At 39.9% G+C, this 25,029-nt stretch overlaps 1 protein-coding gene across 1 annotated transcript in view; it reads right to left on the bottom strand.

Moving 5' to 3' along the window:
• The window catches only part of Tpi1 (triosephosphate isomerase 1), a 32,371-nt gene extending 16,819 nt beyond the window's left edge, over positions 1-15,552 (bottom strand). The window contains 1 exon segment of the mRNA XM_048347432.1: positions 15,410-15,552. Within this exon segment, the coding sequence (XP_048203389.1) occupies positions 15,410-15,552 (143 nt within the window).
• Between the last annotated feature and the right edge of the window lie 9,477 nt (positions 15,553-25,029).

Below are 25,029 nucleotides of genomic sequence, written 5' to 3'. Positions count from 1 at the left end.
AAACAGCAAGTACTTCCTCCGTGACACAATTGTGTAAGTAAATGGTATTTAGAGTTGAAACCTCTATTTTGTGACCATAAGACAACATGCCAAAAGGCAAAAGATACAGCAGTATCCTTTGTGATATTATTAATGTTGTTTAATATTAAAATGTCCTAGCAACATTACTGAATTGCTAAACTATATAGAACAATGTGCTTCTAAACTTTCCATGAATTGTAAGATGGTGAAAAAAATTTATTACTTGAAGTATGCTTTCATTTCTGTTACTTGTAATCAAAAGCATTTTATATCACACACACACACATGAACACACACACATTCTCTAATTTGTATTGTTATTTATCTATTTGCTGACCTGTAGGTTCTATTTTTGTTGATTTTGTATTCTTAGCACTGAGCATAAATGCAACACTTAGTAAGACTTCAATAAATGAGTGGAAAATTTTTAGGTAAGAAAACCTTCTGAAAGCAATAAGATATGATGATTAGGATGACATTCTGGTTCTATAAAATGTTTGATCATCCTACTGGGAGTTCATTTCTGTTTGATCCTGTGAATGACTGAAAAAGACTGTGGAAAAATGTGCATGATAATAACACACAGTGCTGTCTGTTGACAGACAAATAAATGAATAATGACTAGTATAGTGAACACTGCTGAGGGGGAAAGACTATGCAGATAGGGAGAATGGTGACCCAGGGGAGAAAATGGCCCCTCTTCCTCCTGGGATTCCTTGGAACACTGAGGGGAGCTTCTTCCCTCTTCTCTTCCCAAAGGCCCTGAGAAAGTAGAGATGGAACATGCCTGATGGAGACAATGCTCTTTCCTCTTCCTGAAGACTCTGGATGGAAGGTGCACACCTCTCCCTCTACCCCCCTTCCCGGGAGGGTTCCAAACAGATGCCCCCGCCTGTCTAAAGTCTCTGCTCAGTACCTGTATTATTCTGGGTAACTGACACACCTGGAAGCAGCCACCTCCTCTCACCTGGCCACACTTCTCCGTCCCTGCCATAGATAAGGCTTGACCAGGCGGTGGGTCAGCCCCCTTCTCCCTAGGCAAGACACATCATCTCCAGCAGCAGCGGCCAGGTGTCACCAGGTGAGGGGAAGTGCCTGCCTCCAGATATACCAGTTACTTAGGTAATGCGGGTACTGGGCAGAGAATTTAGACGGAGTGGGGGGGGGGACACAGGGGAGGTCATCTTGGAGCCCTCCCAGGGTGGACCTTACACTGGAAAACCAAGATAATGGCTCTGAGGAAAGCCAAACCCCTGAGAACCCTAGAGCAGACACCCACCCCCCAGAACAGGTGCCCCTGTTCTGAAACAGGGTGAAAGGGAGAGCTAGACAACCAGATGCCAGAGTAGCTGGGACTTGCCAACAAAGATTAAAGATTGGGAGTCTGGATTGGGAGTTTATACCTGAAAGCATAGGTATCGGCCATCCCAGAGGACCATGCGGAGATAATCACAGATAGGAGAAGAAGGTTCATAAGGAGGTTTATAGTGGGGCCATAGATCCCATGGGAGAGGGAGCTACATGGCGTCTGCACCTTATCCATGTGGTATCTTTTCTCTCTGGGGGTAAAGGGGAAGTAGTTAGGTAGTGAGTAGGAGTGGCTCATTAGGTATGGGTGGATCTGGGGGCTAGTGGGAGGAGCTGAGAACCTGAGGCTAGGGAAATGCTAACATTCCCCCATTTGTTGTTTATTAATTACAGAGGAGGGGTACCAGGCTCTGGAGTATGGGTGGAGGTTGTTTCTTCTGGAGCTACTTCCTGCTGTAAAGGGGCGAAGTAGTCAGGGGTCCCTGATTTGTCATTTGGCCTGGTACCATCCAGTTTGGTTGGTAAAAGTCCTCATCATTTCCACAAGAAATGGTTATCAGGGCCAATGGGGGTCATGGTTTCCTCTGGCTAACTCCTGCAGCTTGGGCACATCAAAGAGTTACTGGGACTGGGGTCTTTAGGGTCCAGATCTGTGCTGGGCATAGAAGTATAGTAAGAGGATGGCCTTGAACTGCAAGTTCCCAGGTGGCATCCTGGGTGAGGGATGTTATCCTGTTAAAAGAGACTTTTGAAAGGGTCAGGCAAAAGGCTGACAAGTTCACAGGACCAGTTAACATGAACAACATGGAAGGGAGAACACACCCTGGGCACAAGCCAGAAAAGTTCCATTTGGAACATAAACCCAATTGTGGCCCATTACAAGGAAGGAGGAATAACTGGACTGGGGGCAGGAAGGAAGAGTTTAGGGATAGTGGACTGGTTGGGAGTAACCAGTCAGAGGCGCATATGTATATATATGTATATATATATGTGTATATATATATATCAAGTAACAAGGGCAAGAATGCAAGTTTCTGTCCAGATGGAAAATGGACAGGTACGGACATTAGGTGGGTAAACAACTATTCCTCTTGATCTCCCGGCTCTGATTAATTTTGGAAGGGCAAGTTTAAATTGACTCCATTTAAGATGAGACTTCATCTCCTCTTACTCCTCTCTGTGTTTCCTCGTTGTCAGGATTGACCTCGTCCTGAAGGTCTAGGTGCTCTTTGCTTGATAGCTGGTCCCAGTTGGCATTCACGGGGTTTGAACTCAAGGCCTGGGCACTGTCTCTGAGCACTTCTGTTCGAGGCTAGCGCTCAACCACTTGAGCCGCGGTGTTGCTTTCAGCATTTGGCTGGTTCTTTTGAGCCAAGCTTCCAGTCTGGCTCTTTGCTATTTAGTTGGGAGATGGAGTTTTAGAGGGATATTTTTTTCTCTGCCCGGGCTGGCTTCGAACTGCAATCCAAGGAGTCTTAGCCATAAAAGCCCTTTTTATTTCCAATTAAAGCACCAGGAGAACAATAGGAATAGAGCTTACCTGTAACTTGTTGAGAATTGACCAAATACTTGCCAGAGTTCTGCTGTAACACTTAGAGAACAGCAGACTGAATGAGATCCATGTGCCATCAAATCAAATCATATCATTTAACCTTACTGGCAGGTGGAAGAGACCACAAATGAATAACAATCAAGAGGGCAAAGGGTCAGGACAATGTAAAAGTCTCAGCTTTAGCAGATCCAAAGTGGCTGTGTCTTCCATCCCGAATCAGCAGGCTTTGTTAGTCATGTGTGATGGAGGCAGGCAGGAGAGATGGATAAGATCTGGGCAAGGCTGTAGTGGCATCTCTCAGAGTCCCCTGGATAGATTGTCACACCTCCTGCTAGGTTGCCTGTGAATTTCTACACAAGACTGGCTAAAGACATTTGAAATCTCCCAGTATTCCCTGGTTACTCTGAGTACTCTGGCTTTTGTAGGCTGGTACCCTACTGGTTTAAGCAGGGTGACAACTTTAAAAAGATTTTAGAAGGCTTGGGCCTTTAACCATCTTCCTAGTCACAAAATCCACACAGACCAAAGGCCAACCAAGTCTGCTCTCTGCAGCAGCCACGACAGTTTCTGAGACATGGAGGGGGAAGACACCAATGCTACCCCAAGGCAACCTTGTGGCCACCAAACATAACTCAGATGTTTTAACTTTGGAGTAAGTCTCGGTTGCAACTCTGTCATGATAGGCCTGCCATAAGCCCAACTCTATCCTTGGGAGGGGGTGGGGCAGAGCCAGGGCAGAAGCACTCTGGGCCTGTCAAAATCTTCACAGGACTCCTAGATTCCCTGAGCAGTTTTCCATGAAAGAGAGAGAGAATAAGGAATCAGTGAAACCAGGCAGTTTGGGAGCAGACTGTGGAGGCAGCTTCCTGTAGCCACGGACCGCCACAGTCCACACAGCTAGCACACATGTCCACAGTCCATGCTGCTAGCACATATGTTGACCTGAATTCTATATCAATCCTGGGTCAGGAAAATCGAGGTTAGCAGCCACATTTGCACACTCATTCCAAAATGACTCTGGTCCCTTGATCTTAAAGAGTTTATGAGAGCACCAGAGAGAAAAATAGAGAAGCAAAATCTTGGTCTATACCAAAGAATTGTCAGGATCAGATGTACACTTGACTTTTAGCATAGATGGATATAAAGAATAACACACTGGTTTTACATCATTGTACTTATACCACATGCTGCATATTTGAACCTTTTGGAGTTTTTCTTAGACACATTTGCTTGTACCAAAACATGATCAGTTTGGGTTTAAAACCTGTTTTTTTTTTCTTTTGGCTTAGAGTCTGGCAATAAGAGTCAGGATTGCCTCCAGGCTGTTCACTGTGACTCCACCCACAGGCTGCAAAGGAAAGTTTAACACAAGACTTAAAGTAAGTTAAAATAGTAGTCAAAAGCAAGTAATTTTGAAACCATGATGCCAGTTTTTATATGTTTTACCAACAGACAGACAGACATACAGACAGTTGTGCACAAGCTTTGGGGTGTGTTTAGAATTTTTTTTAATTGCCCATGTAAGTTTTCTGGAATTCCAGTGGCAAAATGATATTGTTTTGCCCATATTTTAGAACCATGTGGTCAGTTAGAAAACAAAAAAACTTTTCCTAGGAAACAAAACTTTTCACAGATTATCTGGTGAGGAAATGAAGAAGCCACATTTTGAGAAACCAGTTCAGCTCCAATGGGGAGCTGAAGTGGGATGCTACGACCAGAGAAGGTCCAGGAGATGGGAGACAGGACATGAACAGAACACAGACACATGGCACGGTGGAGCTGGTCAGAGCCTCAGCAGGCTCAGAGCAAGACACCTTCACCTTCCAGCATTTGAATTGAAAGGCACTTTTGAGTTGAAAGGCCACAGTTACAGAGTTCAGGGTGGGGGCAGGGTTACCCAGAGCTTGAGTCTCCACATCCCTGCCCAGCCTCCAGGAATTTGGCACGCCCATCACCTGGGGGTGGGTGGGACTCCACCTCCAAGAGTTTTTGAAACCTGATGGAACCAAGATGGCACTTATTAAAACCAATTCTATTGTCCATCATGTGGTCAATGTTAGCAAAAACAGGATTTAGCCAACAACAAGCAGAACTTAACTGAATCTCCAAACTTAACGAACATCAATAACAAGAACAGAAAACCTTTCTTTGTGTCTTTCAAAGCAGATGTTAAACAAATATTGGTACCTTTGGAAGCTAGTACCAGCCCATCACAGGCAGGCAGGCAGAGTTTAGAGAGAGGCAGAAAGAGAGAGAGAGGGAACTCCATCTGCCCAAACACTCATAGAAGTTAAGTAAGTCCTGCAAAATATTCCAAATTTGTAAGATTGGGCTCAAACTTGAGCAGCTTTTAGATCGTGCCCCTCCCATGGTAAGTGATTAGCAGAGCTGAGGAGTTAAATACCAAGTGTCCCCGGTATTACTCTGGTCAGCTGAAATATAGGAGACAACCAGCAATGGGGTCCTCACCCCAGTTGCTGTGTCTCGGACCGAACGGTCATTTGGAGTGGGGCTCGGAACTTGGCACCAAGATTTTTAGTGTGGCCCTGAAGCCACGGCCCTGTGGCCCTGAGGTAAATCAGAAAATCGGATCTGAGCCCTCGGGTTAGATGAACACTTACCCTGGGTGTGAGGGAAAATTTGTAGATTGTCGTGGTAGATGGAAGTAGAGTGCTTGGTCAGGAGAAGTTACCTTGGTGGTCCTCTGGGTGGGCTTAGGACAGCAGAATAGGTCCCGGGGGCAGCTTGGACCCCCCAGAAATTGGGGAGCAAATTCACCAGGGAGCCTATCCCAGGTTCTGTACCAATGAAAGCATAGGTATCAGCCATCCCAGAGGACCATGCGGAGATAATCACAGACAGGAGAAGAAGGTTCATAAGGAGGTTTATTAGTGGGGCCATAGTTCCCATGGGAGAGGGAGCTACATGGCATCTGCACCTTATCCAGGCGGTATCTTCTCTCTCTGTGGGTAAAGGGGAAGTAGTTAGTTAGTGAGAAGGAGTAGCTCATCAGGTATGGGTGGATCGGGGGCTAGTGGGAGGAGCTGAGGACCTGAGGCTAGGGAAATGCTAACAATACCAGCACACCAATAGCCAAGAAGACTTCCTCAGTTTCCCCTGGCACCTTACCCTTGTAATATGGAGATCTGTCCAGTGAAAGAGGGCAGAAGCTGACTCCTTCTCCACTATCTCTCCAGCCCCCTCTGCTCAGAGGCCTGGGAAGATTCCCTCTCCCTATAAACAATAGTGCCCCACCCCCCTAAATCTGCACAGCAATTGTTGGTGGGCGGCAAGCCTGGATTTGTACAGGAAGGGAAGCCCCATCCCCAAGTAATGGGAATTCCTGGATCCCAAGAGACAGGGGCGGGCATATGGCCTATAGGTTACTGAACCTGTCAAGTGCTTGGGACTGCGAGCTTCCTGTGACCCAGCCCCCTGACCTGACCCTATTTAGGGGCAGGCCAGCTCAGGCGCCATTATGCCATGCCACATGTTTGAGCCTTGTGTCTGTTGTCCCCATGGCGCCCCAATTCAGCTGTCTATTGGAGCTGAATTGGTTTGTTGGAATCCTCCGGAAGTAAGTCTCTGTGCCACTGTCCTGTTCTGTGTTATATGTTTTCCTGAAACCTGGGACCAGTCCATCTGGTCCATCCAGAACTTCCCCAATAAATTCATCTTTTTACTTGAGATTGTCTCTGAGTGGTGGACTCTTGGTGGACCCTGAGTGGTGGACTCTCAGACCCTCCCCCCTTTACACACACACACTTCAAATAAACTTTATCTCTGCTCCCATTTTTTTCCTTCTCCATAATTCTTTATTTGGTGAGGAGAAAACAAAAACAAAAAACAAAACCTGTAGACCTAACTCTGGAGATCAATATTTCTGGACCCAAATGAGTGTATATAGCAGGGAAATGTTTCTCATATTGCCCTAGAAAACCTAGGACATGTATTTTATACCTTTAGGACAAATTTCTAAAGCATCCTCTATGTACCAGGTACTACATCAGAAAAGAGAGATGAGCAACCACGTGGGCCCTAGACTTTGAAAGGCTCACAGGGTCTGTATGGAAGCATTTAATTTACATCTCATATAGTCTTCTTAGCACAGCACAATGCTACCACTGAGTTAATTATGAAAGTTAATTAAGAAAACCAAATTCTGCTGGGTGCCAGTGGCTCACATCTATAACCCTAGCCACCCAGAAGGCTGAGATCTGAGGATCACAGTTTAAAGCCAGCCTGGGCAGGAAAGCCCATGAGACTCTCATCTCCAATTAACCACCAGAAAACCAGAAGTGGCACTAGGGCTTAGAGTGGTAGAGCACTAACCTTGAGCAAAAGAGCTCAGAGACAGAGTCCAGGCCCTGAGTTCAAGCCCCACAACTGACAGAAAAGAACAAAAGAAAGAAAATTATAAATTTCTAGACATATATCGTTGCTAAAGTGTTGTGCATGAAAAGCTGCCATACTTGGTGTTCCTCATCTGACTTTGTTTGGCCAGGTCACTTTCTGCTGATATTGCCCTTGGTTTTCAACAGTTATCCTACATTCTCTAGATAAATTTCCCAGATTGCACCCTGTGCGGTTCATCTAGAACAAGTACTCCTAAGGGAAAGTAAGTTTGATAGTTGGGTGAAGATTTGGGTACTACTTTTTTTGCAAGGGAGGATGCCAAGTAGTGCCTTGGTTTTCTATGAAGCAGAAAAAACAAAGTCTAAATCAGACTCCATTCTCTGTACCTAACTGACTACTAAAGGTAACCATTATTGGTCTACCAGCCCCAAGGCCTCTTCCAAGTTCTACACAAAACACAAGTGCCAAGATAACAGAGCTATGATTTTCCCCACCACTCTGCTTCTTGTAGAAATTGCCAGAAACAAGTTTTCAAGTAATTCTGTTAACATAATCAAAGGAACATAATAATGTCTTGCAATCTTTTAATGTCATCTACCTCAGTTCCCACATGGCTTTGTGTGTGTGTGTGAGTGTGTATTTTGTGTTGTATGTTGTGTTTGTGTGTGTGTGTGTACACTAGTACACAGGCTTGACCCTGGGGCACAGACAGTGCTCCTTGGAACTATTAACAAATATCATTGTTAACATATGAGATTTCTCTCCTTCCTTTACATCTCTTTATCTACTCTCCTGTATTTAAATATTTAGAGATGTACTAGCCTGTTAGTTGGTCTAGATATCGATTTTTTTCCTCCTTGCATAGGCAGGATACCAGAGTGTGACTGTGTCAGTGTTGGGAATGGTTCCCAGCTCCTTTACTTATTGCTGTGGAATTCAAGTCTTGATTGCTCTCTGTGACTCAGGTTCTATATCTAAATCTAAATCTAAAAGTAAAGATTTACCATCTTTCCACTCAGAGTTCAAACATGGGCTTCCATCACTGACCCCTCTGGGCCTGGCCTACTGTAACTGAAAACCACACAGACTCATGTTTGTGAAGCCACAAGCCTAACCATCATGGTACTTAAGCCTCATTCTACAGCTCAGTTTATGCACTTAGTGAACAGTTGCCATACTGGGATCTTGTGACATATTCCTTTTGCTCATAGGTATGATGCTTCAATAAAGAATTGTAAAATTTTGCACTTATTTTCAGCCCACTGAGCCAGAAAGAGCTTCCTTCCTTCCTGTGCTTATTCCATCTCTTTACTTGAAAAAATTATGGGTATGTATATATTTATGTAAAAGGAAAACAAGAAGAGCAAATAAATAAAATTTAAAAGTATCTGTGACCTTAGCCCCAGAAACAATCACTGCTAATACTTCATAAGGTGCATATCATTTTTATAATCAAACTAGTATTCCTTGTTAATAATATTTTACAACATTTTAATGTAATCTACTTCAGTTCCAACACAGCGTGTATGTGTGTGTGTGTGTGTGTGTGTGTTGTGTGTGTGTGTGTGTGTTCGTCCCTACTTAGGCTTGAACTCAGGGCCTGGGCACTGTCCCTTACTTAGCATTGTGCTTAAGGCTGGTGCTCTTTCATCTTGAGCAACACCTTTTGATGGTTAATTGGAGATAAATGTCTCAGGGATTTTCCTGGGCTGGCTTTGAACCCTGATCTCAGATCTCAGGCCCATTTGAGTAGCTAAGAATACAGGCTTAAGACACCAGTGTATGGACAGACTAACATTGTTTCTAAAGGCTGTATACAATGTAATTCACCAAATGGGTTTTAACCAATCTTTATCCTTGGAGATATACAAGATTCTAGTGTTTAGCAATGCTGTTGTGAATGGCTTTGATGCTAAACCATTTGCAGTGGAGATTCACTCAACTCAAATTTCAATTACTTACCCTGCTCCTTCCTGCCTTGTTTAGGTTTCTTGGCCTTTGAGGGAATTGAAAATTGCTTTATTATGCACTGCATTCTCTGAACTTTCCGCTGATTTGCATTTCACTGAAACAAATAGTGAGCTTGATGCAGCCATTTTCAAAGATGAATCTGGAAAATGCAGAGCACTTTGCATCCCCAAATCTATTGACTGGAGTGGGTAGTTGTGGGCATCTCAGATTCTTGGACCCCTGACTAGCTGGGCACTGAGGCTGCTCAGAAACCCTGTTGTGACTCAAAGTGGTATTTGCTGTGTTTCTGTGGTGCTAATGACTGCAAGTTGCTAATGGCTGTGAAAAGCTAATTGTTGTGTAAGGTGTTTCTCTCTGTCCCAATTGCCAAGGGAGCACACAGTCACAGTTAAACAGAGGCTCATTAGCGCTTCTGACACAGCCCTCTAAGGGAATCCTCATCACAGTCTGGCAAATAAACAAGCCTCCACCAGCCCACAGCCCAAGGCTTTGTGCCTGGCCAGCAACAGGAAACAAGGGAAGGATAGCACTCCGCAAGTAAACAGGAAGCCGAAGTGAGATGGATCCTTGAGGAAGTGGAAAGGACTTGGTCTTTGCAGGCAAATCTCCTAAAATAATACCAATGTAAGAGCCAGAATGTGCCAAATACCACACCAGGTTGCTTGGTAGATTAATCACCTCCACTTTTCAGAAGAGTTCTCTGAGCCCAAATCCCTTTATTCTAGAGGCCAGATTCTTATGCACCACAAAATAGTACTTTGAGAAAACCATTAGGACAGTTCAGGACTTTAAAAGCGTGTATGAATATAGGCATGCATTAGGAGAGAATTACCAATTTAATTCATCATAGTCCATTATACCTACCTTATGAATGGTAGGTGGGTACATGCCTATAGGTGAAGCTACTCAGGAGACTGAGAGATTTGAAGATCTGAAGATCACAGTTGGAAGCCAGCTCAGGGCAGATGAACCCATGATATTCTTATCTCCAATTACCTACCAACAAGCTGAAAATGGAGCTGTACCTTAAGTGGTAGAGTACCAGCTGGCAGCAAAAGAAAAAAAAGAAAAAAAAGCCAAGGGAGAGCCTAAGGCCCTGAGTTCAAGACCCTCGCATGTTCACACATATTCACACACAAACACAACACAACATACACACACACACACACACACACACACACACACACACACCTACTGCAAGCCCATATTGGCTGATAAATGTTCATTCCTGCTAGAATTCTACATGTTGCAATATCTCCCCAGTTACCACTGAAGTTAGAAGTCATTAGAATTATCCAGCTGGATATACACATTTCAGAAGCACTTCCCCATCTCCATTTTTTAAATGTATCTTTTAACCATTTCTTTCCTTTTCCAAGGCATTGGAATCATTTGCTGCTTTGTGCTAAAATTTTTACATGCACAATTGTGTTTCCAATCTATATAATTCTTTCGCAAAAAAAAAAAGAAATTGACAGCAAATTAAATTAGTGAGGAAGCTATGTCTGCAATCGCCTCCAGTTCATTCTACACATTTGTTCTTTGAGAACACAAGGAAGAGGAGGCAGTCTTTTGGGACTGTCACCACCATAAGTCAGGGTAGAGGGAAAAAAAATGCATTGGAAAGCAAAACACTGCCATTTACACTTGCAGGACAAGTTGCCTGGGCAACACAGACTCAGGGGATGAAGAACTGGCTTCACCTGCCATCCTTCCATTCTTTTCTTCCCCTGCCTCACTAGTTTAACAGATATAGCAGAGCTCTTTATTGACTTGGCTATTAACAGGGCAAAGAACTGGCATCACAGTTAATGTTAAACTCTCCACCAACTCTATCAATTCAATAACGAGGTTTGGTGTGAGCAAAAAATAAAACAACAGAGGAGTCTGTGTTTCCACCTCCTTCAGAAAAGGTGTGGGATGAGCGTGGATGGCAGATTATTTTTGACATAATTATCCCAATCAGACAATGTAGAGAAGTGAGCGAGAGAGAGAGAGAGAGAGAGAGAGAGAGAGAGAGAGAGAGAGAGAGAGGACTGTGTGATGAAAATTATGTCATCCAGAAGATAGGAGAGAAAGCAAAGGTCTTAGACTTTGAAGAACATAGTCACTTCCAAGTGGCTCTGTCATGTGTCAATTTGTGATGGATTATTTCAACTCAGGTTGGGCACAGGACAGCCCCTGTCATTCCTGGTGGCCATCATGATCCAGAGAAAGATGAAGCCTGTTTCCAGTGTTGTTGAGCTGACAATTGCCAACAGCTATTCTTGAAAGGACAAACTGTGTGTGAGAAGTAGAAGTTAGCCTTCCTTGTCAGCTGAGTTTATGTCAGGGAGGAAGCAACAAGATAGTTTGCAAGTGACTCCAAAGAGTTGAATACATCTTTATGGTTTCTTTTTGCTGTAGATTGGGGAAAAGCCCAAATCGTTTATTATTTCTAAAAGTATCCATCCCCCCCCCCCCCAGTGCCACATACATGTGAACCATTTGGACAGGATCAGTTCTAATCTCTTCCCTGATATCTTCCTCTCTTCCTGAATTTCTTTTCTTGGTGAAATACTCTAATGCCTTTATTTGCCAGAGCCAGAAACTCATTACTCACCTTTACTCCCACCCTCTCTTCACTACAGCTATCCAGTTTCTCAGTCTAGTAGTTTCTATCTTTAAAAAAAAAAAAAAAATTTCTTGCATTTTCTCTTCTCTTAAATGTTCTTCCCTGGTTCTGAATGCTGTCTTTTCTTGCTTGAATCACTCATTATAATAGTAACCTAAAGGTCTTTTTTGTCCTCAGGCTTTGTTATCCTCTATGTTACAGTCATGATTGGGTTTTTTGTTTTGTTTTGTTTTGTTTGTGTTTTTTTTTTGGGGGGGGGGTGGTTAAATCCAACTCGGATCATTGCTTAAAAAGATTTGCCAATGCTCCCAAAGTTTAAGAGTAAAGTTAAATTAGGCAGATAAACAAAAAGTTCAAGATCAACCACAGACACACACACTCACACACAAACAAGTCTCCAAAATAATAGAAAATAAAAGGACAGCCCAGACAATATGAAGAAAATAGGAAAAAGATACGACAGTAAATGACAGATTTCCAACAAACTTTGGAAGAAAGTAACATATAAATGGTAACCTATTTAACATAATAGAAAAAACTTGACAAGGGGAGAAACTGATAATGAAGCCAAATTCTGAAAAGGTCATGGCTGTGCAGGCCTATAATCCCCAAATTTGGGGTGCAGAATTGCAAACTTGAGGCCAGCCTGTGTTACCAAATGAGAATCCATATAAATATGAACAAACAAACAAATAAATAACCTGGAAAGTGAGTGGTTTACAGGGAGTATGAACCTGAAAGTTCCCAGATATAACCATATCAGATCCAGAAAGGAACAAAATAAAGGGTTCAAAACAAAGTAATTAGGAAAAAGTACACAGGGCAAGGCAAAATTTCCATTCTCATTCTTCCCATACTGGATGTTCAGACTTCTGACATTCTGGCATGAGGAAAAGCTCATTGACATCTACTAGCAATTCAGGAAATTTATTGAGCTGCTTACTAATCAAGCTAGCTCTATCGATGCACAGGAATCATTCATTCAGCTTCCTACTGATACATTCTCAGCAGAGAACAAAATCAAGAATTTAAGGAGAACCACCAAAAATGAAAGAGAACCCCATAGAAACAAGTAGATTAAAATATGAAAGATTAAAGATATTTGAAGAAAAGTAAGGATTTTCAAGAAAATAAAATTAAAGGTTCCTGGAGAAATATGGTATATCCTTCAATAAAACAAGGAGATGCTGCTTTTCTTGGGGTTCCTGGGGCTTGAACTTAGAGTTTAGGTGCTAATCCTGAGTTTCTTTTATTAAAGGCTAGCACTCTACCACTTGAGCCACACCTCTATTTCTGGCTTTTTTTTTAGTGGTTTACTGAAGATAAGATTCACATGGACTTTCCTGCCTGGGCTCCTTTTGAACCTCAATCCTCAGATCTCAGCCTCCTGAGTAGCTAGGATTATAGATGTGAGCCACCAGCACCCAACATGAGATGTTATTTTTTAAATGTTAACCAAAGCAAGAACTAACAGGAAGAAAATTAAAATATGATAATAGAAATAAAAGAATTCCATATAAGAATTACAAAACTAAATTACAGTAGAACAGATGACAAAAGAAATGGATACAAGAAGACATATAATTAAAGGACAGCTCTGAAGATTAAAGTTCTACCAAATAGAGGTTCCAGAAAGAGAAAGTAGAATGGAAGGAGGGAAATTATTTTCAAAATTAGGTAAGAACATATGTCTCCATTTTCAAGGGCCAACCAAGTGCTTAAAAACCACAGATTGAAAAAGAATATTATAGCCATATGAATACACTTAATATTGATGATTTGTATCCTGAAAAATAATGGGTGGTTAATATGAGGCTAAGTTCAAATGCTAGAATCACCACCAAGAAGAAAAACAAGAAGATGGAGAGTTAAATTATATCATCTGTGTTTTGTGACTAATACAACTTAAAATAGTTTATCATTGGTGCTAGAGACAAAAAAAGAATTATAATTCCAGAGCTAGAGAGATAGAAGCTAGATTGTGAATTTGAGGCCAGCCTGGGCTACACAACAAGACTCTCAAAAACAACAAACACACACAAAAAAGAATCAGACAAATCATCTGACTCTAGCTACTGTGACAATTAGAAATCATTGGGAAACGCCTTCAGAATTCTGACAGAAAATCACTTTCAGTAGAGAACTTTATTTCCTGTCAAAATATCAGTCCAGTCATGTAAAAAGGGTAGAACAAAGACATTTGAGTATACAAAAAGGACAAAGGAATCCAGTCTGGAATGTACAAAAGGAATATCCTCAGATAAATCAAGAGAAAATAATACAATTGCTTGGCTTGTGTAGAGGGTTTCGCACTTGGGTCTGGAAATAGCAAGGTATGTGGTTGCCCTGGGCTGCCTCAGCTTTATGGTACTTTCACTCACTCTTCCAACAACCCCTACCATAACCACAAATTACTCCCTGTAAAGAACTCAAGCATCCCCTATCTAATGATGCCATTACTTGCCCTTGTGACAGAATTGGCTTTCATTCCTGTATATCACCTTAACAGATGTGAAACTTATGAACCTTTGTTTCATGTATTGCCTCACAGGTTGGTCTTCTCATTTCCTTTGTCCTCCCCAGTTCATCTCATTTCCCTGGCCCCAAGTAGGGAGCATAGTAAACTCTCAGATAAGAGTTTAATGGATAACTTATGCAAGAAAAAATTGGTTTTATTAGTCACAGGAATGAAAAATTTCTTCTTTAATCTCCCCCCACTGTGACAAGATACCCAAATGCATTCCAACTGATGACTATATAGCATACACTCTATCAATCTTCCCATGGAATATCAGATAATAGATTTAGTGCCTTTAATTTTAGTTAGATAGAAAAGTGCATAGATTGAGTTAGTACTAGAAGAGGTTTATAGCAATACATATTGGATATCCTTAACCAGAGAACCTGAAATCCAAAATATAAAAACAGCTGAACGACTACATAACACAAGTAGAAAATTACACACAAGACCTCACACGATGGGCTGCAGTCAAAACAGCTGTGTTAAAATATATTTATGTAATTATCTCCAGGTTATATGTATGAGATGTTTATGATACATAGAGGAATTTCATGTTTAGACTTGAGTTCTACAAAATATTTCAGACTAAGAACCTGAAATCCAAAGCACTTCTGATGCCAAATATTTTTGGATAAGGGATATTCAAACAGTATACAAGATAAGATGTCCCAGAGCAGGACAAAATCAAGCATCAGGTGGAATTCCAAACAATAAGCCCACAATGGGGAGACCTCTGTAGGCTAGAGTAATCAGAGAGGGTTTTATGGAAGAGATAAGACTTGAGCAGAACTGCAACAGGTAAGATTCAGGTCAGTAGAGAAAACTGAAGAATTAGTTTCAGGGAACACAAAGGACAAAGCTATGGGCCCTGAAGATTGGATGGAGTAGAGAATTGGTGGGTAGTGAAATTGAATTAATAGGTACCCATGGAAGCATTGGTCTAGCAGAAATGCTGTACCATTGGGAATGGGTTTTCTAATGAGGAGCCATAAGCAAAGACATCCTCAACCCCACTTCCTCCCTAATTATAGCCACATAGAATTGGCAACTCCTTCCAGCATATTACCTAAACCACCTATACACAATTTCAAGGCATTCCCAGTGCAGTGAATGATGATCTCTCTTGCGGTTGCCTTCTGCATCAGTCCAGGAAGTCTTAGAAGCCAATGCTGACACTGCTGCCATCCATTGCACACTGCTTATCACCATGCTATGACTCTAGTGACAGCATAGGGTATACTTGAAGGAACCGAGTGGAAGGATGGTGAGACTCGTTGCAGAATAAGACACAAGATGCCTTCTGTGTCATCTCCTCTGGATGTTACTTCCTGTGGTCACCAGGACTCTTTCCCTATCCCCTATACCCAAGTGATTGGAAACTTCAACACTAAAGCTGAAGGTGAAGCATGAAAAGAGAGGTCCAGCACATTCCCCAGGCTGTACTTCCTGGCTCTGAAAAAAAAAAAAATCACTGCCCTTTCAAGCCATATATTTCATTGAAATCAGTTTCGCAGCTCCTGCAGAAATAGTATTTTCTCCTTGACTCCAAAGTGGTTTCTGCCCTGTACACAAGTGTGTATGTGATTTTTCAGGAGTTCAGGATTCATTCAGCTTTAAAGTCTGGCTTGGAGAATTCTGCCAATTTAACATCTGTCAATTTCCAATCCCTCACCAAGGCCATCTAGCCATAGGAGCTATGTGCCTGCTCCATGTTTCCAAAGCAGTCTGTGTTTCAGTCTGCCAGGAGCTCTGCCTGCTACCAGGAAGTGAGAGGAGCTACAAAGAAATGGCTCACGTGACATAGTGCATGCTACTCCGGAAGGATTGGTTGTTCCACACCTCTAATTTCTGTAATTACCACTGAGAAGAATGTGATTTACATTCAGATTTCTACCTCAAAGATATACTACAGCATAGTCTTCAAAAGAGAAATCTCTTGAAGATTTGTGTATGACCTTGTTTTCCCTTAAGTGATAAATACAAAGCTCCTAGTTCTTTCAGCTTTGTGAGTTCCATCCTAAAATAGTGCTGCAACTTAATGTCATTAAAATAAAGGAACTATGTTTTGTTTCTTCTTCACTCTTAACTGAGAATTAGTCTACATTTCTTCCCCTGTGAATCAGGAAAACAGCTGGTAGAACCAGTTTATTCATTTAATTCATTTTATCTCATGCTCATGCAGGGAAGTTGTAAGCACTATCTTCCTTTCTTAAATGAATAGTACTGAGTGCTTATTTTTTCAATACGTTACTGAGAAGATTTTTTTTGTGTGAATCCGTTTCTATTGATATTACGTAAGTCAGGTAATGAGTACATTTCTTTTTGGACAATGTCACTCCTACCCTTGCTCTCTCCCAGTTTCTCCCTCCCATCCCCACCCACAAGCTGTATAGTTCATTTCCAACATAATGTCTAGTGAATTTGTTCACCCTTTGTCCCTTGATTTCTGTGCCTGCCCACCCCCACATCATCTCAATGACAGAAAAATGAGCAAACAAGAAAAAAGGAAAGGAAAGAAAAAAAAAAACAATGAAGTAAAAAGCCTCTTGTTTCTATTTCATGGAGTTCATTTTCATAAATATTATTTTGTATGATCAGAGAGACACATAGGCCTGGGACATTAAAAACAGAAAGTTAAGAAAAAAAGTTTTTTTCAGCCAGCTGCTGGTGGCTCATGTCTATAATCCCAGCGATGCTGGAGGCTGTGATCTGAAGATCTTGGTTTAAAGGAAGCTTGGAAAGATAAACCCAAGAGACTTTTATCGCCAATTAGCCATCAGGAAGCCAGAGGTAGAAGTGTGGATCAAGGGTGCCATCCTTGAGTGGAAAAAGTCAAGCAAGAGCACAAAGAGAGTATTGACCTAGTACTGGTACCATAAAAAGCAAAACAAAACTTTCTCTTAGAAAGTAATTCAAGGAAATAAAGCATAGTTTCTGCTCTTGAACAGGCCAGGAGGGAAGATAGACATAAAGAAGACAGACAGCATAACATAACGAAGTAATGCCGAAAGAAAGGAGCTTGCACACTGTGTCTGGGAAATCCGGTTGCTAGGGTCAAGCCACCTCAAGGGAGGTGGAAGCCATCACAGAAGAAATGACATTCAGTCTAGGTCTTGGTAAGGTGGTGTGGCTGAGGAAGAAAGCACTGTCTAGGCCAGGCAAATAGTGTTTGTACAAAGGCATCAGAACTCCCACTAGGGGAATAACTGAGGAGCACTCAGGCATAATCACCTAATGGAAAAATGATGTTATTCAGGGGAAATGCTAATTGAAGATGATGTGTCTTTCCCTGGGCTTTTAGTCTCTCAGTCAGCTTCACGTTATTGAACTAGGGGACTTACTGCCTTGGTTATGTTGTGAAATTCAGATTTGGAAGTGGCCCTGCTTGCAAGATATTCAAACAGCTTTCCTAGGTCTAATTGGGAGCTGTATCCTTTTTTATTCTCAAATATCTCTATTTTGGGTCTCCAACCCCCCTAAATAAATAAATCCATAAAATATTTCTCAGACCAAAAAATAAATTTTTATCAGCAAACCCAAACAGCTCAATTCATAGGTCAAGAATGACTTCTCATCTTCCAAGAATATAACATATTATCTAGGATAGATGACTTGTAGTAGCTTGGTGAATGTCAGGATTTTTCCCAGCATGGAACTTTGTGACTAAAAGATGCTTCTTCCCTGGTTCTTTTGAACTAAGAGACAAAGAAATGAAACTTGGTCAATACTTTCAACACATTTACTGAAATTTTTCTATGGACTTCTGCTTGGGCTCAGCACTTTATGAATACCCAATTATAAAAAGCTGGGTCTTGAAGAGAGATTTGTATGCCCCTGGTCATTGCAACATTTTTCACAGTAGTGAAAAGGTAGAAACAGCTTAAGAATCCATCAGCAGGTTTATGTTGTATAAACACACACACACACACACACACACACACACACACGTCCATATGGATATGGACACACACACACATATATATATCCATAAACAATATGTAGAATACACACACAATGGAATATTATTCAGCCTTAGAAAGAAAGAGAACTCTGATATATGGTAAAAAGAGGCATGTACCCTAAGGACTTTTTGTTTTTAATTAAAATGTGCTAATCACAAAAAGACAAATCTTGCGTGGTTCCACTTATATGAGGTACCTACTATAGTTAAATTTATTGAAACAGAATGTATAACAGAGTTCAGGAGGGAAAGCACCTTATGGAAGAAAGTGTGAAGAGTTATTGTTTAATGGTATAGAGTTTAGCTGTGCATGATGAAAAAAATTCATCATGGTTATATAACAATATTGGTTATATAACAATATGAATGTACTTAACTCTACTGAATACTAAAAAATAGTGAAGATACCACACAGTGAGACCAAAGAAGGATACTTTTAGGGGAGGAACACAAAGACACAATGCCTATGTGCCTCTGATTATATAAAACAATATTTATCAAAATGAACTCCAGGAAATGGAAGCAAGAGGCTTTTTTCTTTGTTGTTTTTTTCTTTTCTTGTTTCTTCATTTATCTGTCTTTAGGAGGATAAGGGAGGGCACAGAAATAGAGGGACAATGGGTAAAAAAAATGCAGTGGTACTCACTAGACACTATGTTTAAAATGAACTATACAACTACAACTTGTGGGTGGGTAAAAGGGGGGAAACTAGGAGAAAGAGAGAGAGAGAGAGGGAGAGAGTAGGGATGACAGTGTCCAAAAAAAAGAACCTTAACTGACTATGTAACTGTAACTCCTCTATCACCTTTATAATAATAAATAAAAAGTAGTGACGATAGAAAATTTTTATGTTATAGATAACTTACTGGAATTAAGTGGTAAAAAATAATCTAGGGGGGAAAGCAGGCACTTCTAGAGTCAATTATCTCTGGATTAATTGTTGATGCCTAATAAATTGCCTAAGCATTTCACTGCTTAAAACAAATGCTTACTACGTAAGTTTCAGAAGATTGTGAATGGCTTGTTTGGGTCCCTGAGTTAAGGTTTCTCATAAGACAACCTTATCTCAAGGTTCAGCAGGAGAAAAACCTCCTTCTAGTATTGTTATTTCAGGATTGACTTTCTCAAAGGCTGTTAGACCTAGGGTCTCGGCCAATGAACTTACTTACGTCAGAATAAAGATCACAGACCAAGAGAGGGGACAAGTGTTTTTGTAGCTCAATCTTGCAAGCCTCATCCTACCAACTTCTGCTAGATGCTTTTATTAGAAGTCACTAGGTCCAATCCAGTGAAGAAAAGAAGGCCACGAATACCAGTGAATGAGGATTGTTGGGAGAAATATGAAGAAGTTGCTGCAACCTTTTTAAGTAACTGATAGAGCAACCAGACGATGGGAACAAAGCCTACAAGCTTTAGCATGTCTGAAATACTGCACCTGACAAAAGAAGTTCTTTTCAAACATACATGGACAATTTGCCCAACTTAACTCCATGCTTGGCCATGAAGCGAATATTATTATTATTATTTTTTTTGCCAGTCCTGGGCCTTGAACTCAGGGCCTGAGCACTGTCCCTGGCTTCTTTTTGCTCAAGGCTAGCACTCTGCCACTTGAGCCACAGCACTACCTCTGGCCTTTTCTATATATGTGGTGCTGAGGAATCGAATCCAGGACTTCATGTATATGAAGCAAGCACTCTTGCCACTAGGCCATATTCCCAGCCTATGAAGCAAATATTGACACATTTTAATCATTTAAAAATATGTATTTTCTTACCAGAGTGGAAACAATCCAGGAATCAATGACAAAAAGTAAATTGAATATTTCCAAATATTTTGCAATTAAGTAATATTCTTCAAGAAACCCTGTAGAATAGGTTATCAATGAACATAAAAATATATTACCTCATTGCAATGAATATGAGGCATATAAAAACTTAATGGGACATAGAAAATCTGGGTTTTGATATAATTTCAAAAATATAGAGATAATCTTTAAAGCAATGAAGTGTAAAATGCAGTAATGAGCCTTAAAACTCTAGACTAGCAAACATCAGCAACACTAGAATCCAATAGCTAGATAATAAGCAAATAGTAACTGACCTTTTTAATGGTAATAAATTTTAACTTAAAATTCCAAAGAAGACAAAAAAATCATCTTTAAGGAACAGCAGCTATTTTACCATTTTGGAGTAAAAGTGAGAGTTCTTTTTTTTTTTAAATAATGCATTAGGTTTGTTATCTATGCTAACACTTCTAGAGAACAAATAAAATGGAGAAGAGAGAATAAATATGTGTATACGTGTGTGTGTGTGTGTGTGTGTGTGTGTGTGTGTGTGTGTGTGCATCGAAGGTGAAAACTCAGAGATTTCAGAGGGAACAAGAAGTTGCTTCTGCCTTGAGGGCATTTATCAAATTTGATTGATTTTCTGTCTAGATGATCTGTCCATTATTGAAAGCGGGTAAGCAAGGTCTCCTCCTATTACTTCATGGAGATCTATCTTTCCCTTCAGATCACTTAGTAATCACTCAGTTTGTCAGATGCTCAGACATTTGAGGATGTATGTATTTCTGATCGTTCTCTTGATGAATTCTCCTGTACGATGACCTCCTCTGTCTCTTTTATATTTTGACTTGGAATCTAGTTTGTCTGGTAGTAGTGGAGCTATACCTACTCTGTTTTTATTTCCACATGCAAGGAATATCATTTTCCATCCTTTTACTTTCAGATAAAATGTGTTCTGACCAGTGAATGTGAGTACAGTGTACATAGAATATAGTGGGATTTTTTAATAGAAACTTTATTTACTCTATGTCTTTCCGTTGAAATTTAATCCATTTATGTTCAAAATACTTATTGATAAATAAAGACTTGTGATTGCCATTTCATATCTTGTTTTCTGGTTGCTCTATAGATCCTCTGTCTCTTCCTCTCTTGAAATCTTTCTCAGACATTTGTTGGTTTTCTGCTGTGATCTGCTTTGAAACCTCACCTCTTATATACAGTGGGTTTGATAACCGCAGGTTTTTATTTTGTGATTACTACGAGATGATCATAAACCATCTCATACTTACAATCGGCTATGTTTAACTGATAACTTCTGTATAAAAACTCTGAACTTTCATTCCCTCTCCTTCCAGTTTCCATGATAAGGATGTTAAAATTTACATGTTTTCCTAATTTGTATCCCTTAGCTCCTTGTAGTTATAATTGTCCTCAGTAATTTTGTCTTTTGACCCTTTTAGTTAAAAGAATTAACATATGGGGGTGGGAAGCTTCACCTATAGCCCTTAGGTAAATAAGTTGTAACTATGTTTTATGTTATTAATGAGGAAGCTTTTGTTTCAGGTTGAATACCTCGAAATGATGATTTTTTTTTTAAAATCATGTGTTTTTCCAGGCAAGGTTTTATTTCTCCCTCAATGCTAAAGGATAACTTTGCCAGGTAAACTCTTACTAATTGATTAGCAGGTTTTCTTCTGCGCCACTTTGGGTATACCATCCAACTCTCTTTTTGCTTACTGGTAGTAGAGAAATCTACTGGTTGTCATTTGATGGTTCTTACCTGTTATCACTTTCAAGCTTGCTTTTTGTCTTTGAATTTTGATCATTTGATGTAGATGTGTGCTGTGGTCAGCTCTTGCTTGGGTTGAATTTGATTGGAGGATCCCAGGCTTCCCATGCCTTGAGGTTATCATCTCTGTCCAGATCTGTGGCATTTTCAGTCATTATTTCCCTATGCATGTGTTCTCTGTTGAAATTTCTGTCACTTAAAGGTAATTCTGGAATTCACGTAGGCCTTTTTGATGCTTTTTCATTGCTTTTGTTCTCCTTGGTCTTCTACTGTGTAATTTTTGAATTTGTATCTTAACTTTATTTCAAGGTCACTGTTTCTTTTGTTTGTTCAATCCAGTCTGCTGGTTGAAGATTTCTATTGGCTTTTTAAAATTAGATTAAACAAAAATTTGTCTCTAGATTTCCATGTGGGTGTTTCTTTGTCACAATTCTAATTCTCTCAATGAGTTACTTTCCAAATTTTATTCAGTTTCTCCTCTGTATTTTCTTTTAGTTACCTAAACTTCTTTACAAAGGATTGCTTTGAATTTTTGTCAGTCATCTGAGAGGTCTCCATTTCTTCAGCCTCCGTGATAAGAGCTTTAATTTGTGTCATTTTGTGGTGCTATATTCCCAAGGGTTTTTGAAAAAAAAAATGTGTTCTTTGGTGATCACATGCTTGAAAATAAGCTACTTCTTTAAGATTTTCATGTGTGTTTTTCCATCTAACAAAAAAATCTTAAAAGGGATCACCCAGAGAAAGTTCGATTTATCAAAATAATGTAAGATTTAAAAATTTGTGTAGACAATAAAATAAGGTAATCAAAAGAAGTCCAAGGAGATATAAGTAAATGTCTTTTCATGTTGGAAATTTTAGTGTACTTCCAGCAAGAACTCACAGAGTACAACCAACAAAAAAATTAAATTAATTAAAATTAAAAAGCATATCAAAGATTTGAATAATTTGACTTAAAGGTTATGTAGGTGATATTATACTAAAAAGAATTGTAAGATTTGGCAGGCCCCTGATGGCTCATACCTATAATCCTAGCTACACAGAAGACTGAGCTCTGAGGATCAAAGTTCAAAGCTAGTCTAGACAGAAAATCCTAAGAGAATGTTACCTCCAGTTAACTATTAAAAAGCCAGAAGTTATTGTGGCTCAAGTGGTAGGTAGAGCCTTGAGCAAAAAAAGCAATATGAGAACACAAGGTCCTGAGTTGAAGCCCTTGTACCAGCCCACAAAAAAAAGTAAGATTTTTTTTATATGTGAATATAAAATATTCAAAAAATTGAAGACTGAGTAAATCTTCATAGTTTCAGAGGTTTAAAACTTTTCTCTGAACATAGTATAATAACAATTAAAAATGATAACAAAAGGACACTTGGAAATCATTTCATGTATTTGGAAATTAAGAAATACCGTTCTCAGTAGCCTGAGTAAATGGAGAGATCTTAATGGAAATTAGAAATACTTTCAACTTAATCATAACAAAACAGGTACAAACCATGTAGGATGTGAGTTCAGCAGCACTTAAAAATTTATAGCCTTGAATGCTTATATTAGAGAAGGAGATAGGATAAAAATTAATGAGCAAAACAGTTATCTCAGAACTTTAGAAAAAAACAGTCAAATAAACCTAAAAAATAGAAGAAAGGAAGTCATAAAGATTGGAATTTGATGACATAGAATCAAACATAAAAAAAGAGAATTTGCAAAGCCTAATGTTGTTCATTGTAAACCTGGAGGAACTCTGGAAAGCCAAGATTCAAATAACAAATATTAGGAATTAAGAAAGCACCACAGTAGAAGTAGCTGACCTTAAAAAGACAAGCTATTCTGAATAACTTTGTATGAATAATCTAGAAAGTTTTGGTAATTTTCACAGAAAAACATAACTTACTACAACTGTCTTTGGTCTGAGAGACAAGCTCAGGCTGACTGTTTATCAAGCCTAATTCTAAATTCCCTGAAGAGAGAGTTTAATTGGCTAGACTTCAGTTCAACTATATACTATAAGCAATCAATTAAACCTAGGATGCTGTATTAAGTTGCAAATTTCTAAGTGCCAGGGGTCAGTACTAAGGGGAGAGAGGAGAAATCTTAGAGAAACAGGGTCATTGTGGGGGAACACAGTCCCAGAAAAATGCATGAAGCTGGCTATTGCACTTGTCACTATGTATTACCAACCTCCCTTATCATTTCCACTTACTGGGGTCCTCCAACAGTGTCTATACTGGTGCTCAGTCTATGTTCATTGAATAAATTCTGTAATAAAAGAAGTTTAACCTTTGTGAGATTCCATATTTCTACCTTTATAATAGCAAGAGTAAATTATTTATGCCCAAAGCCATGTAATACTAAATAGCCAGTAACTAAATACTAACAGCCAGTAATACTAAAATTCCTTTTTTAAAAATCAATAGTTACATAAGGAACTTAAAAAAAAATGAATTGCAATGGACACAGCTACCTGCAACAGTGAATACGTGTGGCAGGTTAAATCGGTGTTCTAAGCAGAGCTATTTATTTATTTATTTATTTTTATTAACTGGACATAATTTTTTTTACAAGGTGTTGTGCAAAGAGGGTGCAGTTACATAGTAGGGCAGTGTGTACATTTCTTGTGATATCTTACGACCTGTTTTTCTATCCCTTGTCTAGGTCAGGTTGACATATATGCAATATACAATGTATCAAGAACATATACAGTATTCACAGACTTGGTCTCTACTGTCTCTCCGTCTCCCTTTGTTAACAGTTATATATCAGGGAGATCATGCCCCTTTGTTTTCTGTGTTCTAGGCTTGTCTCACTCAACATTATTTGTTCAAGTTCTGACCATTTCCCTGCGAATAACAGTATTTCACCATTCCTAATCGCTATGTAGTATTCCATTGTGTATAAGTACCATATTTTTTGGATCCATTCGTCTGTGGAGGGGCATCTGGGTTGTTTCCATATTTTGGCTATTGTGAATTGTGCCGCGATAAACATGGAAGTACAAATGCCTTTTTGATATCTTGGATTTTGCTGTTTAGGATAGATGCCTAGGAGTGGTATGGCTGGGTCATAGGGTAGGTCTATATTGAGCTTTTTGAGAAACCTCCATACTGTTCTCCAAAGTGGTTGTACTAATTTTCACTCCCACCAACAATGGAGAAGGGTTCC

Source organism: Perognathus longimembris, chromosome 1 (genome assembly GCF_023159225.1).
Source record: "Perognathus longimembris pacificus isolate PPM17 chromosome 1, ASM2315922v1, whole genome shotgun sequence".
NCBI lineage: Eukaryota > Metazoa > Chordata > Mammalia > Rodentia > Heteromyidae > Perognathus > Perognathus longimembris.
The sequence above is the reverse complement of the archived record's forward strand: the minus strand, read 5'-3'. Positions and strand labels throughout refer to the sequence as shown.